This window comes from Canis lupus, chromosome 11 (assembly GCF_011100685.1).
Source record: "Canis lupus familiaris isolate Mischka breed German Shepherd chromosome 11, alternate assembly UU_Cfam_GSD_1.0, whole genome shotgun sequence".
Taxonomy (NCBI): Eukaryota; Metazoa; Chordata; class Mammalia; order Carnivora; family Canidae; genus Canis; species Canis lupus.
The window spans coordinates 52,126,497-52,146,530 of NC_049232.1; the positions used below are offsets into that span (position 1 = coordinate 52,126,497).

Sequence of the window (20,034 nt, forward strand, 5' to 3'; positions counted from 1 at the left end):
TGCCCCTCTTGTATTTCTCTTCTTGATGAATGGTGTCATATCCACCTAATAGCTCAAGCTAAAATTGTTTATTCTCCTTTAGTCTCCTCAGCTTTATTCTCCTCAGCTTCCACATTGAGTTACTTATTAAATCCTATTGATTTTATCTGACGAATGTATCTATTCTACTCCCTCTACCACTTTCCTAGTTCAATCCATCATTAGGTGAGTACAGTAGTTTCCTTATCAGCCTCCCTGACACCAGTCTCCAGTCCACGTATCCTATAAACTTGTGGCCACACTGTACTATGATCCTCTAAAATGACAAATCTGATTCATTTCTCCCATGCTTTATACCAATTCATTTGTGGAATTTAAGAAGCAAACTAACAAAGAAAAAATAAAGAGATAATCCAGAAAACAAACTCTTAACTATAGAGAATAAACAGATGTTACCAGAGGGGTGGTGGATGGAGGATGGGTGAAGTAGGCGAAAGGGATTAAGTGTGTACTTGATGTCATGATGAGCATTGGGTAATGTATAGAATTATTGAATCACTTTATTATAAACCTGAAACCAATATAACACTGTATATTAACTATCCTGGAATTAAAAAAAAAAAAAAAGCTGTGATGGCTCTGCATTAACCTCCAGATAACATCAAATTCCTAACATTACTAAATTTCTAACCATTACTTAGGACTTCCTTTGATTAAGTTCTTTCATAACCCTTCAGTGTCCTATTCAGATATGCTAGAACTATTTGCAAGTTCACTGAATGTGCTTTTGTGTGTATGATTTACATTTCCTGGAACATCATCCTTCAACCCCTTTATTGGTACTTAACACCTAGCAAAATCTAACTATCCTCAGTAATTGTCCTTCTGGCTAGTGAGATGTTTTAGTGTGTTTTTAGAGTGAGGAAGGAAACTTGCTTAATTAAACTGATGTTCTTTCTCTTATAATGGGTACCACACTGAAGTGACAATAGGGAACTGGTTGGTCAGAGAGCATGTTATTTTCATGGCTTGGGATTGGATCTAGGGAGTGGAATCAAATCATTTGATTTAGTTCTATAAGATACTTATTGAGCATCTACTATGTATAAGGAACTGCTGTGATGCATTCAAAGATGAGGCAGTGTCTTGCAATGAGAGGCTTCTTTGGGTCCAGAGTTTCAGTGAGAAGCAGCATTGTCACTTGCCCGGAGCAATCTAGGTTGCTAGGCATGTTCTAAAGTTCGGTTCTTTCCCTTTCTTTCTTTTTTCTTTTTTCTTTCTTTTTAAGGAAGCAAAGTAATTACTCTCCCAGAGTTGTTATGGCAACTATGTTGTAGCCTGGGAGAATTTTCTCTTTAACTCCTTCTTTTTCTATGGCTAGGAAGTTAGATAAATTATTAAAATTTAAGAAATGGCACAGTAAGTCAACATATCTTTTCTGAGGGATAGGAAGAGATGGAGGTAGTAGGAGGAAGGTAAGTATAGGAAGAAAACTCTTAGTGTATAGTTACATTAAATGGACTATGACCGATTAGTAGTCCTTTATCCCCAGGTTTGGGAGTTGGCTCAGGTAATGAAACCAGCCTATGTTGGCATTATTCAGTGCTTCCAGAATTTTGAGTCTTAACTGCAAATTTTGAAGGGAACTGCACCCTCAGAGCTCTGAGGACTTTCTAACCCAGACATAGACAATCCCTCAACAGATATTAGTGTGTGGATCTTCCTGTTACCTATTTTTAAAGAACCTGTAAGGCAAGCAAAAACATGGCAACATGAAAAAAACAAACAAAAAAATACCAATTGCTTGCCCTGTTCCAGAGACCTGTACTAAGTACTTTACGTGCATTTTCTCTTAAAATCCTATGGTAGCTGAGACTCATAATATTCTCATATTACAATTGAAGAAATATCTGTAATTTTTTCAAGACCATATGGCTAGTAGTGACAGAGCTAGAAGAACTTAAGTTTGGCTTGAGTACTCATGTTCTTAATTATGAAGCTAAATTACTCCTGGTTTCTTGGGATAAAGGCCTATTTTTAGTGTGCGTGTGTGTGTGTGTGTGTGTGTGTGAGTGTGACATTAGTTGCCTCAAATTCAGTTTTGGGTATGGAATAGGATTTAAATGTAATTAATACTGAATTTTTTATTTTGAAAAATGAGTAGAAAGTGTTCAATTTTCTCTTGTCGTTGAAAGCTTCTGTATTTATTGGATTTTATTAAATTGTATAGGCAGTTAGAAAAAAGTGATTCTGAGCAGAATGCTACAGTGTTTTATTACATATTGGGAGATTAGATGTTAAAGCTATTCTTTGGCCTTTTAATTTTCAGTAGAGAGCATCAAAATTAGATATCATTGCTCCTAGACAAGGGAATCACTCTCTTTTCCACTGTGTCAGGTCTGAGATTCTCATTCTTTGGTTTGGTGACCAAAGATACAGGAAGGATTTCTTAAAGACAGATTGAATTTTTGTCATTTTGAACAGGGAAGAGTATATCAGCTCCTAAACGATAATGTTCTGAGTCCTATGCTAGAAGGAGTTTTAAGAGTGTAAAAGCAGGGATGCCTGGCTGGCTCAGCCAGAGGAGTGTGTGACTCTTGATTTCAGGGTCCTGAGTTTGGGCCCCACATTGGGTGTAGAGGTAACTTAAATAAAGAAAACTTTTTTAAAAAGAGTGTAAAAGCAGTTTTTTTGTTATTCTCTATATAGTAAATTAGAACAAGAGTACTTTGTAGGTTTGTCTCATGCTTGGTAGAAGGCTCATGCTAGATAGAGCCTTGCAGAAGGCTCTCTACATGTTATGTAAAATTAATGGAATACAAGTAGGGCAGGTTCAAGCATGGTAAGGTGTATAATCATTGGTGGGATGGGGAAACAGTCTTTGAATTATTACTAAAATTGTCTCTGTCACTCTTCTTTTTTGCTACCATTTGCGGTTTTCTTAGGTCACTGGACCTATTTGGGCTGGGGAGAGCAGCAGAGTACGTAAGAAATTGAATTCCTTATAATTTTCTTGATTTTACCCTTTAACACACTCCCTCTGAACTATGAAGCTAGATATTCATGCATACAAGCATATATAATTCCACTCCTTTCTCCTCCCCTACTTAAAACTCAAAGACCATTACTTGCAAGGAATGTTATATCCTTTTAGGCTGGGTTTTTTGAAGACAGTGTGTGTGTGTGTGTGTGTGTGTGTGTGTGTGTGTGTGTGTGTGTGTGAGAGAGAGAGAGAGAGAGAGAGAGAAAGAGAGAGAGAGAGAGATTTCAACCCAAGTCCCAATTATAATCTTGGCAGTATCTCTTGATTTTTTTCCTTCCCAGGGATAAGTGATACCATCAGCACCTAGTGTAGGGAACCCTCTCCTTTGGTCTTTTGGATAAGGAATGGGGTGACTAGAAGAAGTTTCCTTCTGGAAGTTTATTTTTGTGAACAGGAGACTGAGGACATGGTTTGACTTTCCTTGAAGCCCCAGGTAGGCGGGAGGCCAGCTTCATTCTACAGCTTTGAGTGGGCAGTCAGTTCTTTCCAGCAAGATACACAACCTTAAGCTGACATTACTGGCTGTGTTACCCATCTTACAGGGAATTTGGTTGAGTCCCAGTTCTTAGGTATCCAGCAGGTGCTAAGAGGAGCCAAATTTTGTTCTGTCACTGGAATTTCTTATGAATTTGTACTTTCTGTGATTTGCATCCTGAGTGTTTCCACTAGGAACCTGCTGAAAGGCAGCCTAAGAGAGCTGAGATAACTTAGGGTTTCAAGTAGGAAAAAAATAACTAAGCCATAGAAAAGAATGGTTTGAATTCTCTTGCCTTTTTACTCAGGCTGATGAAGTTCTACCTGTACTCTGGATTTAAAGACAGGGATTCAATCCAGGAATAGGACATACCAGAAAGCTTCATTATTCAGTATTTCATTCAGTATTGTTTGAATGACTGCACTATACTTGGGGCCCATTTTTGCCCCGGATTAGATTACTCTCCCCAGGTTTATTTTCTAGCATTCCCTTCCATATCCTTTTATGCACCTGCCAGATGAGCTACAAAATGTTTCTTAAAAAAAAAAAAACAAAAACAAAAACAAAAAAACAAAAAAAAACCTTGTTGGGTCTTTACTCATGCCATTGTTTTTATCTAGATTCTAGAAGGTATTTCCCCTCCCCCTCTGAACTTCACCGGTTGAAAACCTACCAGTCTTTTAAAGTTGTCTCTGCCATAAAGCTTTCCCTGCTTACCGTAATTGGAAGTGACCTTGCCTTCAACTCACATAGCACTTGATTTATACTGTTCTCATGATAGTTACTTTCTTGTATTTGTATCCATTTCTCTCTCCTTTCAGACCAACTCTGTACTCTGAATCTTCTGTGTTTAGCCTTGTACTTATAGGCACCCAATAAATACTTGAATGAGTTAATTTTCCCAGCCTTTTAATTTTCCAAGGGCTTTTTAATTTTCACCTTCAAGCTAGCTCACAAGTCCTTCTTAGACTGAGTAACCAAACCTGCACTCAGGTTCTCTTTTTCAGTGAAGCCAGGATTTTTCTGTTTTAACTGTAGTGGTGTGATGGAGTAGAGTAGAGCCAGTAAGGGATTATTACTGCTGCCGCAAAAGCACAATTTTTTCATTCAAGGTTCTTTCTTAATTTCCCTTGTTAGTTTCTAATCAGCCTTGGTGGTGCCAAGAGGGTTACTTTCTAGGGAGTTCAGGGATGATGTCAGGGGAGAAAAATCTGGTCTTTGCCCTCATCTACTTTTTTTTATTTCTCTTTGTCTCACCTCACTTTTTTGTATTTCCTTTTTTCCTGTCCCCTCTTCTACTTTTCATATTCTCTTCTACTCTTAACCTCTTCTTTCCTTGAACACTTTATTTAATATTTGCCATTTATTTATTTATTTATTTATTTATTTATTTATTTATTTATTTATTTATTTATTTTTATGATAGTCACACAGAGAGAGAGAGAGAAAGAGGCAGAGACACAGGCAGAGGAAGAAGCAGGCTCCATGCACTGGGAGCCTGACGTGGGATTCGATCCCGGGTCTCCAGGATCGCGCCCTGGGTCAAAGGCAGGTGCTAAACCGCTGCGCCACCCAGGGATCCCCCTTTATTTATTTAGTATAAAAATATTGTCAGCTTTTAGGAAAGTTTTGGAGTATTATCCCCTTACCTTAGCAAAATAAAATTTAAAAAAGCAGAGCATTATTTAGGAGTAACAGGTTAGATGCAGTGAAAAACTAAGGGTCCATCCATCATAGTTTATGGCTCTGGATCATGAATGCTCCTAACTCTGACTGGCCTCATAATCAGTGGGATTGCCTATCATTGCTCCCTCTTTGGTTCTCTGGGTTATGTGTTGATACTTCTGCTGGAATTTAAAAAGACTTTCAGCTTTGTCTCCTTTGTTGCCCCAGCTCTCTCATCTGTATGCATGAAAAATCCATCTGACTTCTTCACACTGACTCCTTCTGTGGGTTCAGAAAGAATTAAGTCTGAAAGACATACTGGTTTTTGTCCCTTGATCCTTTCTTTCTAGTGTTCAGAACAACAAATACATCAAGATCTGAAACCAATGCCCCTGAAGTCTTTCTTTTTTCCCCCTAATATGTGACCAGAATATTTTCTGAGCAGAATGCCTTGCATCCCCTATTGTTTGACAAGTACCTTTCCTGACCACTTGAAGTTAGCCTCTTTCTCATACTGACTTTTTCTCCTGAGATTCTGATTACTCTCCTTCTTATGTTCACATTGTTGCCTTAAACTCAAAAGGGAAAAGCTCATGAGATCTATCTGTACTCCCAGCTATACCCACAAATGTCTGGAATCCAGTGTTCACATATTCTCCCTTGCTTGTAAAACCCACATGTTTGTGCCCCCTCATCTCTTTTAGTGGAATTATTATCTACCAGGTAGTCTGATTTGCAAGCCAAGATGTCATTTTCCTGTTACCTTCCATTTGTCCCCACATTTTATCATTTGTCTAGATTTTTTTTTCATCAGCTCTTTTCCATTTCCACTACATGGATGCAGGTTCTTATCTCCTACACAAGCAATTATGAAAGCCTAATCTTATGGTCTTCAGAAGGCTCTCACTGCCTACATAATTTACCAAGATTTTTAAAAAAAATTACTGATATGAGGAGTTCATCATCTGCTAAAAGTATATCCATTTTGGGATAATGAATGTTCCTTTTCCTCACTGAGCCAAATAGGAAATTGGCAAGACAGGACATCTGGGACCTTGTTAATTATACACATATGGAGTTGGTGTCAGAAATGGCTTCTCTATAAAATAAACCTTAAAGACTCTAAGGTTGAGCTCCCTTTCTAAGTACAGTGTTAAATATTTTTATTTTTGTTTGGGGCAGGATTTGTAACTGTGGTCATTTTAGCTATCATCAAGCAAGACTAAAACCAACCAGGCGGGTGCTGGTCTGAAAAGCAGAAATAATTCTTTGAAATTATAGTCACTGTTGTTAGATAGACTTGGCTGCATTGTCAACAAGATCCCATTCCTAGTGCTTATATTTTCCTCTTCTCCTTCAACCCAGACTTTGGATGGAAATTCTGAGACTCTGGGTGTAGGTACTTGATAGGAATTGTTAGAAAAATCTGTTGTTGCAGCAAGACAGGAAGATGCTACTGTTCTGGGGTGCCTGATGGGCTCAGTTGGTGGAGCATGTGACTCTTGATCTTGGGGTCATGAGTTCTAGCCCTATAATGGTTATAGAGCTTACCTTAAAAAATACAAATAAAATTTGTCATAGTACTTTAAATAAAGGCAGCCACTGTTCTTATTTGTATCTAGAGCTTTTGGTTCTTCAGAGCCTTGGCTTTGAACTTCCTGATTCTCTGGCCACCTTCTGATGTTGGACTTGCTTATTGGGTTCAGCCATATGTATTTTTAATTTTATTTATTTATTCATGAGAGACAGAGGGAGAGAGGCAGAGACACAGGCAGAGGGAGAAGTGGGCTCCATCTAGGGAGAACTCGATCCTGGGACTCCAGGATTATGCCCTGGGCCAAAGGCAGACACTCCACCGCTGAGCCAAACAGGCGTCCCTAGCCATGTATTTTTAAAGTCTAAAAACAGCAAGCCAACTCTAAATGAAAATTTCTCTTCTGCCCATTTTGATAATAATAGAGGATTAGAATCTATGACATTTAAAAGCAGATTGTTCATTAGAGTTATGAGGGCTAGAGAACAAAAATTCCAGGAAATTCTGCATTGGGAAAATACAGTTTAGAACTCCTCTAGGAATCAACACTAAAATGAAAGCAAGTTTCTTGTCTTATTAAATAAGGAAAGAAACTTGTAGGTATTAACTGAAACAGGTTTCCACATGGATTTGAGGTCACTTGGCTCACATTCAGCTCAGCTTGCTCTTGTTCTCAAGGTCCAGGCTTGTGGCTATTTGAGTTAGAAGCAGAAAAAAATTCTAAAAAACTAAGTAAAGCGAGGATGTCTTGATTGACTGTGCTTATTCCACAGCTTTTGAAGATCCTGATAGTGCTGTTGATGACCGGGATAGTGACTATCGCAGTGAGACCAGCAATAGCATCCCACCTCCTTATCATACAACTTCCCAGCCCAACGCTTCTGTGCACCAGTTTCCTGTGCCCATGCGATTGCCACAGCAGCTGCTACTTCAGGGCAATTCCCGGGATTCTTGCAATGACTCCATGCAAAGTTACGATCTTGATTATCCAGAGCGGCGGGCCCTTAGGTGGGTATTGAAAACAAAGCACTTTCTCTTATTAGAATGTAGTTTCCAAGATGTAACTAAGAATATAGATGCTTTAATCTGAGGTGGTAGTGGAGGTATAGCAGTATAATAGTCCAAGCTACAGCCATTTTGTCTAGAATCTCAGTTTTTTTTTCTCTGCTATACATTCACATTTAGATATTTCTGTCATTAATATTTCTCTTTGTGATCAGTGATTCTCAACGGGTGAGAGCATGCTCACTTAGGATAGATAACTGAAAAAAAAAAAAAAAACAAAAAAAAAAAACAGCACACGCCTCTGCCCAGCCCAGCAATTCTGAAACACTCTTTACCAAGATTTAAAAAAAGAAAATCACAGGTGTTAAATGTTTGGATAACCTTTCCTACCTAAATATTTCCCTGGGAACTTCAGATGATGTCTTCAAAGCAGATTCAATAACTTTTGCTGGAACTTTAGAAAAATTTTAAATATAGAAAACATTAACATGGTTTAAAAAATGTTAAGGTGCAATATAACATATAGTGAAGAATCTCCCACCTGTACGTGTCCTCTTGGTCTCTTTCCTATCTCCTAGTTCTCACACCACCATTGTTTGTTTCCTATGTACCTTTCTATAGACTACTGTCATATGTTTATGAGTATAGAAACAAATATATACTCACCTGACTTTCCCCCTGTTTAAAAAATAATTCAAACAAAATTTGGAAAAATATTATAATCAACATCCATATTCATGTTGCCTTGATTCAGCTGGGTTAATATTCTATCACATTGATTATTTTATTTTTATTGTATCATTATTCAGTTTCCCCAACATTTTCCCCATTGATTTTAGCATCCATTGATGATCCTAGCTTGAATCAAGTATTAGTTGGAGGTTAATATTTTAAAAACCATTCCAGTTTAGCTCATACTTTTTGTTACTAAAATTCCTATCTCAGTTTACTATTATCTCTGAGAATATTTTCAGTGAATTTTTTTCCTATATCAACCATCACAGAGTTTTTACTGTTTATGATCTGATTCTAGGAAGAAACATGCCAGGAATCTTACAATAGTTAGTCTCTACTCCTTGCTGGTTTATTAACTGAATATTTGCATATTTTTAGAAAGATCTTATTTATTTGAGAGAGACAGATCGCGACAGAGATAGTGAGAGAAAGCACAAGTGGAGAGGAGAGGGAGAAGGGACTCCCCTGATGTGGGGCTCTGTACCAAGACCTGGAGATCATGACCTGAGCTGAAGGCAGACTCTTGACCAACTGAGCCACCCAGACACCCCTTAATGTTTGTATATTCTATGTTTTTAATTTTAGTTGTTTATATTGTCCTACTTTAGGGGAAAAAAACATAACAGCAAAACCCCCACTACTTTTCCCTCCCTCCTTTGCAAGTATTAGATGTGTAAGCCAGCAATAATAATGGCACATCAACCTAAATGACTACATACTGTTCTAGAGTACTTCATTTTACCTAATTATTACCCTATTATTATTTTGATTATTTCCTGGGCTACCACTATAATAATACTTAGAGGAGCATTAGTGATACACTTTAAATTGTAAATTTTTTCCTAAGAAATTTTTTAATTGATCCCCTATAAATTTGATTTTAGTGTATCAGTATATGAAATGAGATTAAAGAGTAAATATTTTTTTATCTCCAGCAGAGAAGAAAATTACATGATCATTCATTCATTCAAAAGAGAGAGCACAAGCTGGGTAGGGGCTGAGGGGAAAGGAGAAGCAGACTCCCCACAAAGCAGAGAGTGCAATGCAGGGCTCAATCCTAGGATCCTAGGATCATGACCAGAGCCAAAGACAGACACTTAACCAACTGATTCACCCAGGCATTTAAAAAATTACATGACTTTTAAGTAACCTTTTATCATAGACATTTTTAACTAAAATTCTTGAAAATATTTATCCATTAAAAATTTTTGAAGTTGATTTGTCACTAACATTGATTTTTAAACTTCTCTCTTACTGTAGATGCCAAGTTCTTGGAGATGGTCTAAATCCTTAAGTTAGTTTTTTAAAATCCTAAGGGAACAAACACATTCTTAGTATCTTCCATTAAATTAGAAGTATAAAAATAAATAGCTTCATTCACTACAGCAATGGCTATGTATTGATTTAAATTGAAGTATAAAAACTTCTAGGCTGAAGCTAGTTTGGTTTGAGTTTTTGAGGATACTGCAGGATAATGAAATTGCATGTAAAAAAATGTTATATTGGATTTGCTCAACCAAATGGGCTTTTGTCTAATGAGTCCAAAATAACTGGGATCTTACATAAATTATATAAAAATACATAATTTGAGGTTTGACAATAGAGTTGGACTTTGTTAGATATATAGCCAAAGTGTCTCTAGTGTTGAAGGGGGTCAAAAGAATATCTCTTGAAGCTTATTATTACTGTCTCTTCAAGTCTCTCTCTCTTGAAGATTTTTAGTGACTAAGTGACCACCATGATCTTGTTTGTATTTCCTATATGAATGCAATTGGATGTTAAATCTATAAAGAACATGAGTCGACAAGCACTTAGTCTACAGGTCCTCTGTATACCCCCACTTGAGTACACAGGAAGCAGGCAGTTTCTGATCTAACTGAAAGAAAGGTCAGGTATCTTATTTATGGACTTAAGTTGGAATACAGCTTCTAGTGTTAGTATAGGGAAAGATATTCATTTCCCTGTGATCCTCAATGCATATATAGCTTTTAGATTTTGCATATTATAATGCTTTAAATAATTTGCTCTTGTTGATACCGTAAGGTTTGACTTCTGACAAAGATTATTTTTATTATGTATTTTTTTCCCTTCTTTTTTTAAGGTTTATCTGTCTCTTAGAGATAGAGTGCGCTCACAGGAGCTCAAATAGGGAGAGAGGCATAGAGGGGAAGAGGGAGGGAGAGAGAATCTCAAGCAGACTCCATGCTGAGCATAGAGTCTGACTCAGGGCTCAATCTCATGACTCTGAGATCATGACTTGAGCCAAAATCAGGAGTCAGATGCTTAACTGACTGAGCCACCCAGGTACCCCTATATATTTTTTCTTTTTAAAAGAAATATGTTTGACCATATTCTTGGCTATACTACCTCAAATAATAACTTTCAGCAAGTTATCAGCTTGACTTCTTTTCAGACCCATATTAATCAACAAACTTAGGTCTCTTGAAATCCCTTAATATATTTTTGTTAAATACTTAACAGTTCAACTTGAGTGTTGCAAATACATTCTAAATATCGAGGAAACATTTTCATTTTGTTTCTATCTTGGAAAATAAAAGGATCCTAAAAAGCTCATGGTAGCAAGTAGCTATGGTTATTATCATAGCTGTTCTTTTTCTGAAGTGGAAAAAACTATTTGGCTAAAGTACTTTAATACTGATTTAAGAACATATAGATTTCTTTATCATATTTTTTCAGCCTGAATGGTAATTTTTATTATATTATTTTAGTTTTCTCATTGAATGTACACTAAATTTTATAATTTGTTTCTTCCCTTATATTATTTTAGTTTTCTCATTGAATGTGCACTAAATTTTATAATTTGTTTCTTCCCTTTCCCTGTTTCTTCTCTTTTCTTGGCCTTACTATTCCTCCAATTTTATTCTTTTACATCAGACAAGGCTTGCAGGCTAAAAATGACAAAATTAAGGTTATTTCAACTTTCTCTGATACTGACTATGAAGAGCAAGAAAATATATATAAAGAGATAGAGGAGAAAATATCACAAGAGTTTCTAGAAAACAGTAACATAAATTTAAAGGAAGCAGAAGCAAAAGAGATTAGAACTCTTTCAAAAACTGGTAAATATTACAGCCAACAAGAACAACTGAAGTGTAAGAATCGGAAAAAGATACCATCTCTGGGTCAAGAAAGTGAATTTTCTACTGCCTTTAATTTTGACCTTGAGTTTGAAACCTCTGTATTCTCCAGATATCCTCAGAAATATACAATAGATAGGAGAAGGAAAAACAAACCCTTATACCGTCATTTTGAAGGCAGTGAAAGACGACCATATGATGATAGATCAGGAACTAAGACTAACTTCAAAAGTACATATCCTAACACTGAAAATTGTAACGTTTGCCACATTGAAAAGAAGAAACAAAATTATCCAATTTTACGCCCTTACAAAAATGGTTTTGTGGTTAAGAGTGGCATGTGGACTACTAAGTTGGAAAATCATAATTATGATCTTTCTGGTTGTTTTAAGAACTATGAAAAGTCATCTGGCTTAAACCAATATGTCACTAATTTCACTCCATTAGATATTCTTGAAGATTCTGCCAGTAGTACTTCTGATGAACTTCTGAGTTCTCCTCTTACTGATAAACAGGAAGGTTTATTGTCACCAACAAATCATCCATCCGATGTCCATCATGTTGGAGGCTTTCCTGAAGAATATCATGTAACAAATCCAGTATTCCCATTACCAAAGTTAAAGTGTGATGCAAACACACTTGGAGATCAATCTGGGTGCCCTATGGAAGAGATGACCCCTTCCTCTCTTGAGGGACCCAAGAAGGACTATGTTGATACAATCGATGAGCTTCAGTGTTTGGTAGAAACAGTGTCAGAATATTTAGCAGAGAAGGAAGAAGAGATTAATCGATTTGGCTCCCTTCCAAAAACTAAAAAATCACTTAAACACAATAGTACTGTTGATAACGCAGAGCACAAAATGCCTGAGGATCAAAAAGCACCTTCAGCCATTGTCAAGAATGACAAAGACAAGGCTATATTTTTCCCTGAGCTGAATGGAGTGAAATGTGCTGTTGGTTCTCTGTTCAGTTCACTCACAGAAAAAATGGGTTCAGGCACAAAGCAGCTAACAACCTCTGTGGAAAAGCTGGTTTATTTAGTTCCAGAGAAAACAGAAACTCTTAATCAAGTAGAGATGATTAATTCAGGATCTAAACCCAGAGCCAAGTCAGTACTGGGGAAGGATATTTCCATACAATCTCCATTATCCTCTCAAGCAGTTGATAATGAGGATTTTGGCAGAAATCACAAAACCTCTGAAAATGAGCACACAGGTAGTAAAACTGGAAATTTAAGCTTTCAGGATGCAACAGAGGCTATTGGAAGGGACTCCCTTCCACAGAGTCAGAGTTCAGTTATAAAGTCTGTTTTCAGCAGGCTGAATCCATTAAAGATCTTTTCGGAAAAAGATGAAACCAAAAAGGATGATGACCAGAACAAGCCAATAAGAAAGGAAAATGTCACTGGGTGTGGATTAGAGTCAAATCAAAGGGAAGACACTCTTGGCAATGACAGTAATGTCATCACTTTTGATAGGAATGATGGAGAAACTACAGGTTCAACCCAAATGCCCCTAAGTAAGGATTTGTTGCTGTCTTCCCAATCGACCAATGAACCTTCAAACTTAGGTGGTTCTGCAAATAAAAAAAATGATACTGAAAGTCTCTTGGAAAGAAAATCCTGTACAGATCTGTCTCTGTTACCGGATCAACCAAAAAACTGTGCCAAAAACACTCCAGGACAATCTTGTATAACTGGCAGTAGAATTGCAAATAAAGAGTCTTCAGCAACACCGATTGAGGAGGACAAAGTTACTAGAGATGATGATTTTCTTGAGCCACTCAGAAAATCTTTTAGCCAGTTTTTGCTCACTTCACCTGAGACCTGCTCAAAGAAAACTGTGTCAGAATCTATGAAAATTCACCAGTTAGAGGAAGATGGATGGGAAAGGGGCCCTAGGAAAGATGGACGTTCCTTTTCTTTTAGTGGAAAACTACATATTCCATTTTTCAGAGTTCTTAGTCATTCTGAAAAGCAGCAGGATTTAAGAGAGGAAGGAAGCATTTTTCCTTTGTTTAAATTTCCTTTCACTGACAGCCGTATCACTGTCAATGACCAGAGTTTTCCTGACTCAGCAGTAACCATTGATGAAGAGATCCAAAGAAACTGCCGTGAAAATGCCAAACTTAGTCTAATAACATCTAGTTCAGTTCCACATATTCATAATAATTTAGGGAAATTTGATGGTACAGAAGCATTTAATAAAAATGATCAAATAAATTGTCCTGAAGATGCCACACTTGATAAAGTAAAGTCTAATTCAGTTCCAGTTATTAATAATGATCTTGGGGAATTTGGGAATATAGACAAATTAAATTCAAGTGACCATGCAGCAGTAGATACCTGTCAGAGAGATACCTCAGCCATCCCTGAAGTTGTGTCCAAAGAATATATTCCTTCAGATTCTTCAGAAGAAAGTAAGACTCTTACACAAGTGACACCTTTAACAGTGTCATACTCTTCATTAGCATTTACTTCTCCCATTTCAAAACCCACCCTGGTTAGTGAGATTAATGAAGACAGACTTGTAGATAAAGCTTTGAAGAAAAGAACCCAAGGAGGCCTCCTTTCTGGTCTGCTTAACAAGTTTTCTTCTCTTGAAAACTTGTCTAGTCAACAAGAATTAAATTTGAAAAATGATGATTCTCATCATAAGAATAATATCCCAGGCGTACTCTCTGGAATATTTAACCTGATATCCAATAACAGTGTGACTGATTGTAAACCAGATGAAGCAAAGTCTGTGTCTTCAGGCAACATAAAAAGTTTGAATGGAAATAAACATTTATCCTTGGATGAGATCCCTGTTACTTTGTGTGTGACTCCTGAGAACCAGAAGAATCATGTTGAAAAAGAAGAAACATCTGGCTTCATAAAAAGCTTTTTATCTTTACCTAAAGAAAATACACCATTATCTGATATTTGGGTTGATAGTCATCATTCCCCTCCTACATGGAAAAATCAGCAAAGTGAAAATAATTGCCCCTCTTCTGAGAACAGAGTCCTTCACTGTGCTCCAAGTGCTCAGCTAGGCCTCTTAGAGAAATCCATGGCTGAGAGGCTGACACCACACCATGTTCTTAAGGGGAAAATACACGAAAATTCAAACAAGTTAAATCCACCCATATTAAGTACTAGCATTCTGTCAAACCACTGTCAGGCTTTTGAAGAGGTGAATAATCCTCTCTGTTATAAATGGGACTCTGATATAAAAGATTTCTCTAAAAATTCCAGAAAACTTCAGCCAGTTTATTATATGTGGAATCAAAATACATTCCCATCAGGTGATGTTTTCCTGTGGCCTGACTCAGAAAACTCAGCAATAAATTTTTGCCAAAAGGCTCAAAATGCAAATATCTTGGAATGGAAAACAAATCCAAACAGTGTCATTTGGCATGACTTACCATATGAATCATTGGACCAGTTAGCATTTAATGAAGACAACTTATTAAGAAGTGATATGTGGGCAGCTAACTCATTATATGGAAATTCTCATTTTCCAATTAATGAGACTAAGAATTCACTAGAAGAACTGCCCATTGACTTAAGTTGTTCTTCAGGTTATAAGAAGACTACATGTTCCATAGTTGAACAAGAATCATTAAGGATGGATGAAAACTTTGTTTTTTCAAGTGTTAGTTATGAATACCAGGAATGGTTGTCATGTCTTGAAAATGGAGTGTGGTGGCCATCAGAGGATGGGGATTATGGATATTATATGTTCCATGATGGTCAGTATATGTATTATCTCCTCACTGATTCTACTGGGCAGTATGCATATTTATTTATGCCTGATTGTTATTATCAAGAGTATTTGAATTATGGTTTACAGACAAATGATCTATCAAGTATTATGTTGGATGACAGCATTATTTCTGCCTATAGTTTTAAAGTGCTTGACAAGGAAGATGAATTCGTCTGGTGTGTTGAAGAGGAACCAATTGATGACCCTCTTGATTTATCTGTAGTTTTGCCAAGAGGTGAAGGACCAGTGTATCTAAATTTAGGAACCTTCTCACAAGTACTTGAAGAGTCAAGTTGTGACCAAAAGGATCAACCATTAGATTTTTCAGGCAATAATCTTCAGAAGTTTAAAGGAAATTTTGGATCTTTTGAAGAAAAGGTGTGTTGTTCTGAAGACTTTAAATACATATTGGATCTCAGAAATAAGCCCCAAACTATTGGAAATCATGACTTAAGTAAAAATCATTTTATAGAGGATGATAAGAACCAGCCTCTAGCAAAGGATTCATCTGTTTACCCTTCCAGTTTCCACTGGGTTCAGTCTTCTGAAGAAGCTACCTCTTTGGTTCATCCTGAAAACATGACTAACAGTCCACAGCAAACAGGAGAGATGTCATCATTGAACAAAGTAACTTCATTATTTTCTGCTTTGGTTGGAAATACTTTGAATTTTGTTGAGAATGAATCCTTAGAGTCTTTGGTCATGAAGAAAATGGATCAGCATTCAGACTTAGCAGAGCTCACAAATGATGGTCTTCAGTCATTAATCTTGAATAAGCAATTAGAGAGTAACTCTCAAGATGAAGAAGAATGTCTTCTCAAGAAGGATTTAGAAAGACAAATAGGATCCAATGTTCAACGACCAGAATTTACTAAAAATATGAAGCAAGAGTTCCCTTCAAATAAAAATTTTCATGTGAAAAAACAAAGTTTGTTAAAATCTGTTGTCCAGGTAAGCCAAACAACTCTTCGGCCTAAATCAGATATGGAAGATAATGAAATCATTACAGCTGACTCTATTTCAGTTCCTCTTGCATCACAGTTTAGTAGGGATGAACACAAGAACTGTGAGCTTCCCCAGGACCAGTCTTCCAAAGAATCTGAGAGAACATTATTTAAAAGTGCATTGAAACTCTTTGGTCGGGGAGAAGACTCTTCAGTAAGTACAGTATCAAATGGAAAACAGGCATCTGGATTTTTGAACCTCTTTAAAACCCAGGTGAATAAAGAAGGATCACCAAATTTAGAAAAGAATGATGATAAAAATAGAAAGATACCTTATCAACAAAAGAATGAATCTCCTGGTGTTTCCAATTTTTTTGGTACTCTTGGGGATTTATTTAAAACCAATGTATCTTCTATACAAACAACTGAAAATATGCCTGTTTCTTCCTTGGTTAATAAGGATGAAGTCAAATCAAGTCCTAATCCTCCACAGGCAATTAACCAGGATATTGGGAACTTTCCTGCTACACCAGTTGCTTCTAAAAGGAAGGTTCGAGTTAGGAGTCTGAACAAGCAGATTACTATTGATGACAGTGGGCTAAAAGAACCATCGACTACCGATATACAGAGTAATAATTTGACTGAAAAAGAGGTACCTTCCAGAGATCACCTAATCCAGCAATCACCAAATCAGTCTTTCTCAGCAAATTGTCTCAAAGAGTCTTCCAGAAATTCTTCAGTAGAAACTAGTGGTGTGTCTACAGGGACAGAAGTTTCAAGAAGTGATCAACCAACTTTTGATATTCCGAGCCAAAGGAATTCAAAGGAACAAGATCATTTTTCTGATCAACGCTGTAGTTTTTCAACTGCCACAACCTCTTCATCTCAACCAGAGTTGCAAACCAGAAAAAGTATATTTTCTTTCCTGACTGGATCTGAAAAATCTGAGAATAGAGCCTCTGCTACTCTACCAAGAACCAAATCTCAAGCAGAAGGGCTCTTTACACTTCCTTCCTTTTTTTCGACTACTAACTCAAGCAGCAAGAAGGATGCCTCTCATACTAGCTCTTTTAGTTTCTTCAACTTGTCATTTTTGGATGGAAAGCAGCAGACTCCTGGGGAAAAACACAGCCTTTCAACTGTTGCTCCAGTGACTTCCCAGCCCTCTAAGAAGCCAAGTGCTTTTGTAGACATGGGTGGCACAATGACTAGAGAAGGTTCTAGTGGCAGTAGAGCTAGCATAGTCCAGGAGGGAGTTCATGAACAGCAAATGCATCCTTGTAGCAACACTGTTGAGGTTACTTCTCTTACAGATGAGCTCAATGTGGAGAAGGACTATCAGGAAAAACAAGATTCTAGTAATGGACCAGGGACATCTTTAGCAGATATCCAGATGAATCAGTTGCAAAATGACATTGGTTCTAATTCACCAGAATTTCAGGCACAGACTGAAACATTGCTCATTGGTCCAGAGTCCCTTGGGGTAACTCCTGATGAAGAAGAGACTTTCATACAGGAAGCCTTCCCTAGTGGCTCACTGGCCAAGTCTTTTTCACATGATAACCATTTGACTGAAAAGCTCAACAGTCCAGACACTTGCACTAACCACCACCAAATTGAAATAATTACTAGTGACCCTTTGAGCTTGCCATTAGAAAAGGTCCCTGATGAGGTCTTAACAGAGATTGTAGAACCACCCTCTCCCTCTGTGGAGCCAGGGTATACAGAGCACTTCCAGAGCCGAGAGGCAGATAAAGAAGAAGACAAATCAGTGTTGGGCTCTTCAGTAGAGATGCTTTCCGGGTTTGTGACAAAAGTGAAGTCTTTCTCTGGGTGCTTAGTTGAACCTCCCAAAACTTTCTCTGGATTTTTCTCCTCTCCTAAACCTCCAAAGAAAAACTCCTTTTTCTCCCTTTCTTCTGGTGCATCATCTCAGTCCCTCAAAGGTGAGTTACTTGGAGTTTTTAAAAGTCCCAGACCAGAGACATACAAACAAGAATCACCTGTCCCAGCTATTGCAAAGCCTCAAAATGGTAGTTGCAGAGATACTATAGGATCAGTACCTACAGAAAATTTGTGGAGAGAAGCTTCCTCTCCAACACTCAATTCAGAATCTACTCTCAGTGGTGGTACAATGACTGTAGTTAGTGCAAAGTCAGACTCAGAGACCCTGATAGATGATACTAAACTAACAACTGAAATGGAAAACAATGATATTCCTGACAATATTCTAGAACCCCAAGATTCTGAAACAATTGGGGCTATACCTTCTGTCTCAGGGGACGATACTGGGCAAGGAGTATTGTCTCTGAGTGATGAAGGAGACATGGGGTTGTTGCAGGGCACAGATACAGAGACATCATTGGAAGCAGAGCATATTTCATTGCTATCGAATTTGGATCCAGATCCTACCTGTATTGCCGAAGAGCTTCCTTCTCCAGTTCAGCCACTTATTCCTCTTGAGGCAAAGCCAGCTATTCAGTCAGCCTCCACAAACCAAGATTTCTTGGAACTACAGACAACCAATTCACTGGAAACCAGTAGTCCACTGTTAAGTGATGCAAGTGCTGGCCAGAGTGCCACACCAGAAACCCAAGGATACCTTTCTCATCCTGTACTGGAGGAGCCTGTGTATTGTGCCAAAGAAAGTTATGGGATACTTGGTACCCAGAAAGATCCACCTGCAGTCCCCCAGGAAACAGAGCAGCCAAGACCTCATTTTGGGATCCCAAACATGACCAATTGGCCAAAACTCCATTTCCCATCTTCTGCCACTGACTATGGGAAACCACTGAGCTCTCTATTTTCCCCATCTCCTTCCTCTGGTAATAGAGGAGCGGAGCCTGGTTTAATGGCCAATTTTAAAAAGTTGTCAACTCTATTTGAGGGAGGTAGTGATGGGAAAGGGAGTATGATGGCAAGTGATCTAAAACTGAGATTTGGAAAGAAGCTGGATCTTTCATTCACACGGCCAAAAGAGAACAAAGGAGGCCCTGAACAAGTACCTGCAGAATCCTCTTCTCCAGCTTTAGTTATCAGCAGTGATCAGAACCTTCATTTTAGTGAGGCTGATAAAGCTTTAGAGTCTTCTCAAATGTCTGAGGCTAGTGCTGAACCAGCTACTCAACCCTCTGGGACCTATGAGCATCTGGAGACCAGGCCAAGTGTATGTGCTCATGAGCTTTCAGAGTCAGGAGAAATGGAAAAGCAGCAGGGAATTTCAGCATCTGGAGAACACTGGGGTTCCAAAAGCAACCTTTCTAGCTCCACCTGTCCTTCAGGGAGTCATAAGGAAGAGCACTGCACTGTTACTGAGTTACTTCACCAGCCAGAAACACAAGAGGAAGAGGTGATGCCTCCTTGCACTGACTGTCTTTCAAACATACAGCAACCAATTACTCTCCATGACGTCAAGGAACCAAAGACCGACAAAAGGCCTGTTTTCAACCTAAGCATCATAAATGATTTTAAGGAATTGACCATTTATGATGCAGTGACTTAGAGGTAGCTTAATGATAGGCTGCTTTATATTTTTCCTATGTCTTTTCTAGCACCCGAGCTTCATGTTAACTAGGGGTTAAGTAACAAGGAGTAATGTGTGGGTCTTTTCATCCTCTTCCCTCTCTCTAGAGCCAAATGGAATTCATTAATTGGGAGAAGGAACTTACTGCTAAAGGAAAGGCTGGGCCTTAGGATTTACTCATTCTGGTTTGCTCTGTCTTGTGAAAGTGAAATGGAGAATGGAGGGCAGAAAGAGGCTGCAAGTAGTAGTGTGGCATATATTAATTACAACCATGTGATAGGCTAGGA

The 20,034-nt window shown here is 37.8% G+C and overlaps 1 protein-coding gene across 5 annotated transcripts in view; it reads left to right on the forward strand.

Moving 5' to 3' along the window:
* UNC13B (unc-13 homolog B) overlaps nt 1–20,034 on the forward strand; it is a 231,910-nt gene that overhangs the window by 121,977 nt on the left and 89,899 nt on the right. For 3 of the 5 annotated variants that reach the window (XM_038552722.1, XM_038552723.1, XM_038552725.1), the window contains exon 8: nt 7,470–7,704. In XM_038552722.1, coding sequence (XP_038408650.1) covers nt 7,470–7,704 — 235 coding nt within the window. Of the gene's footprint in view, nt 1–2,924; nt 2,961–7,469; nt 7,705–20,034 lie in introns of all 5 variants that reach the window. The other 2 variants (XM_038552721.1, XM_038552724.1) reach the window with 1 other exon arrangement.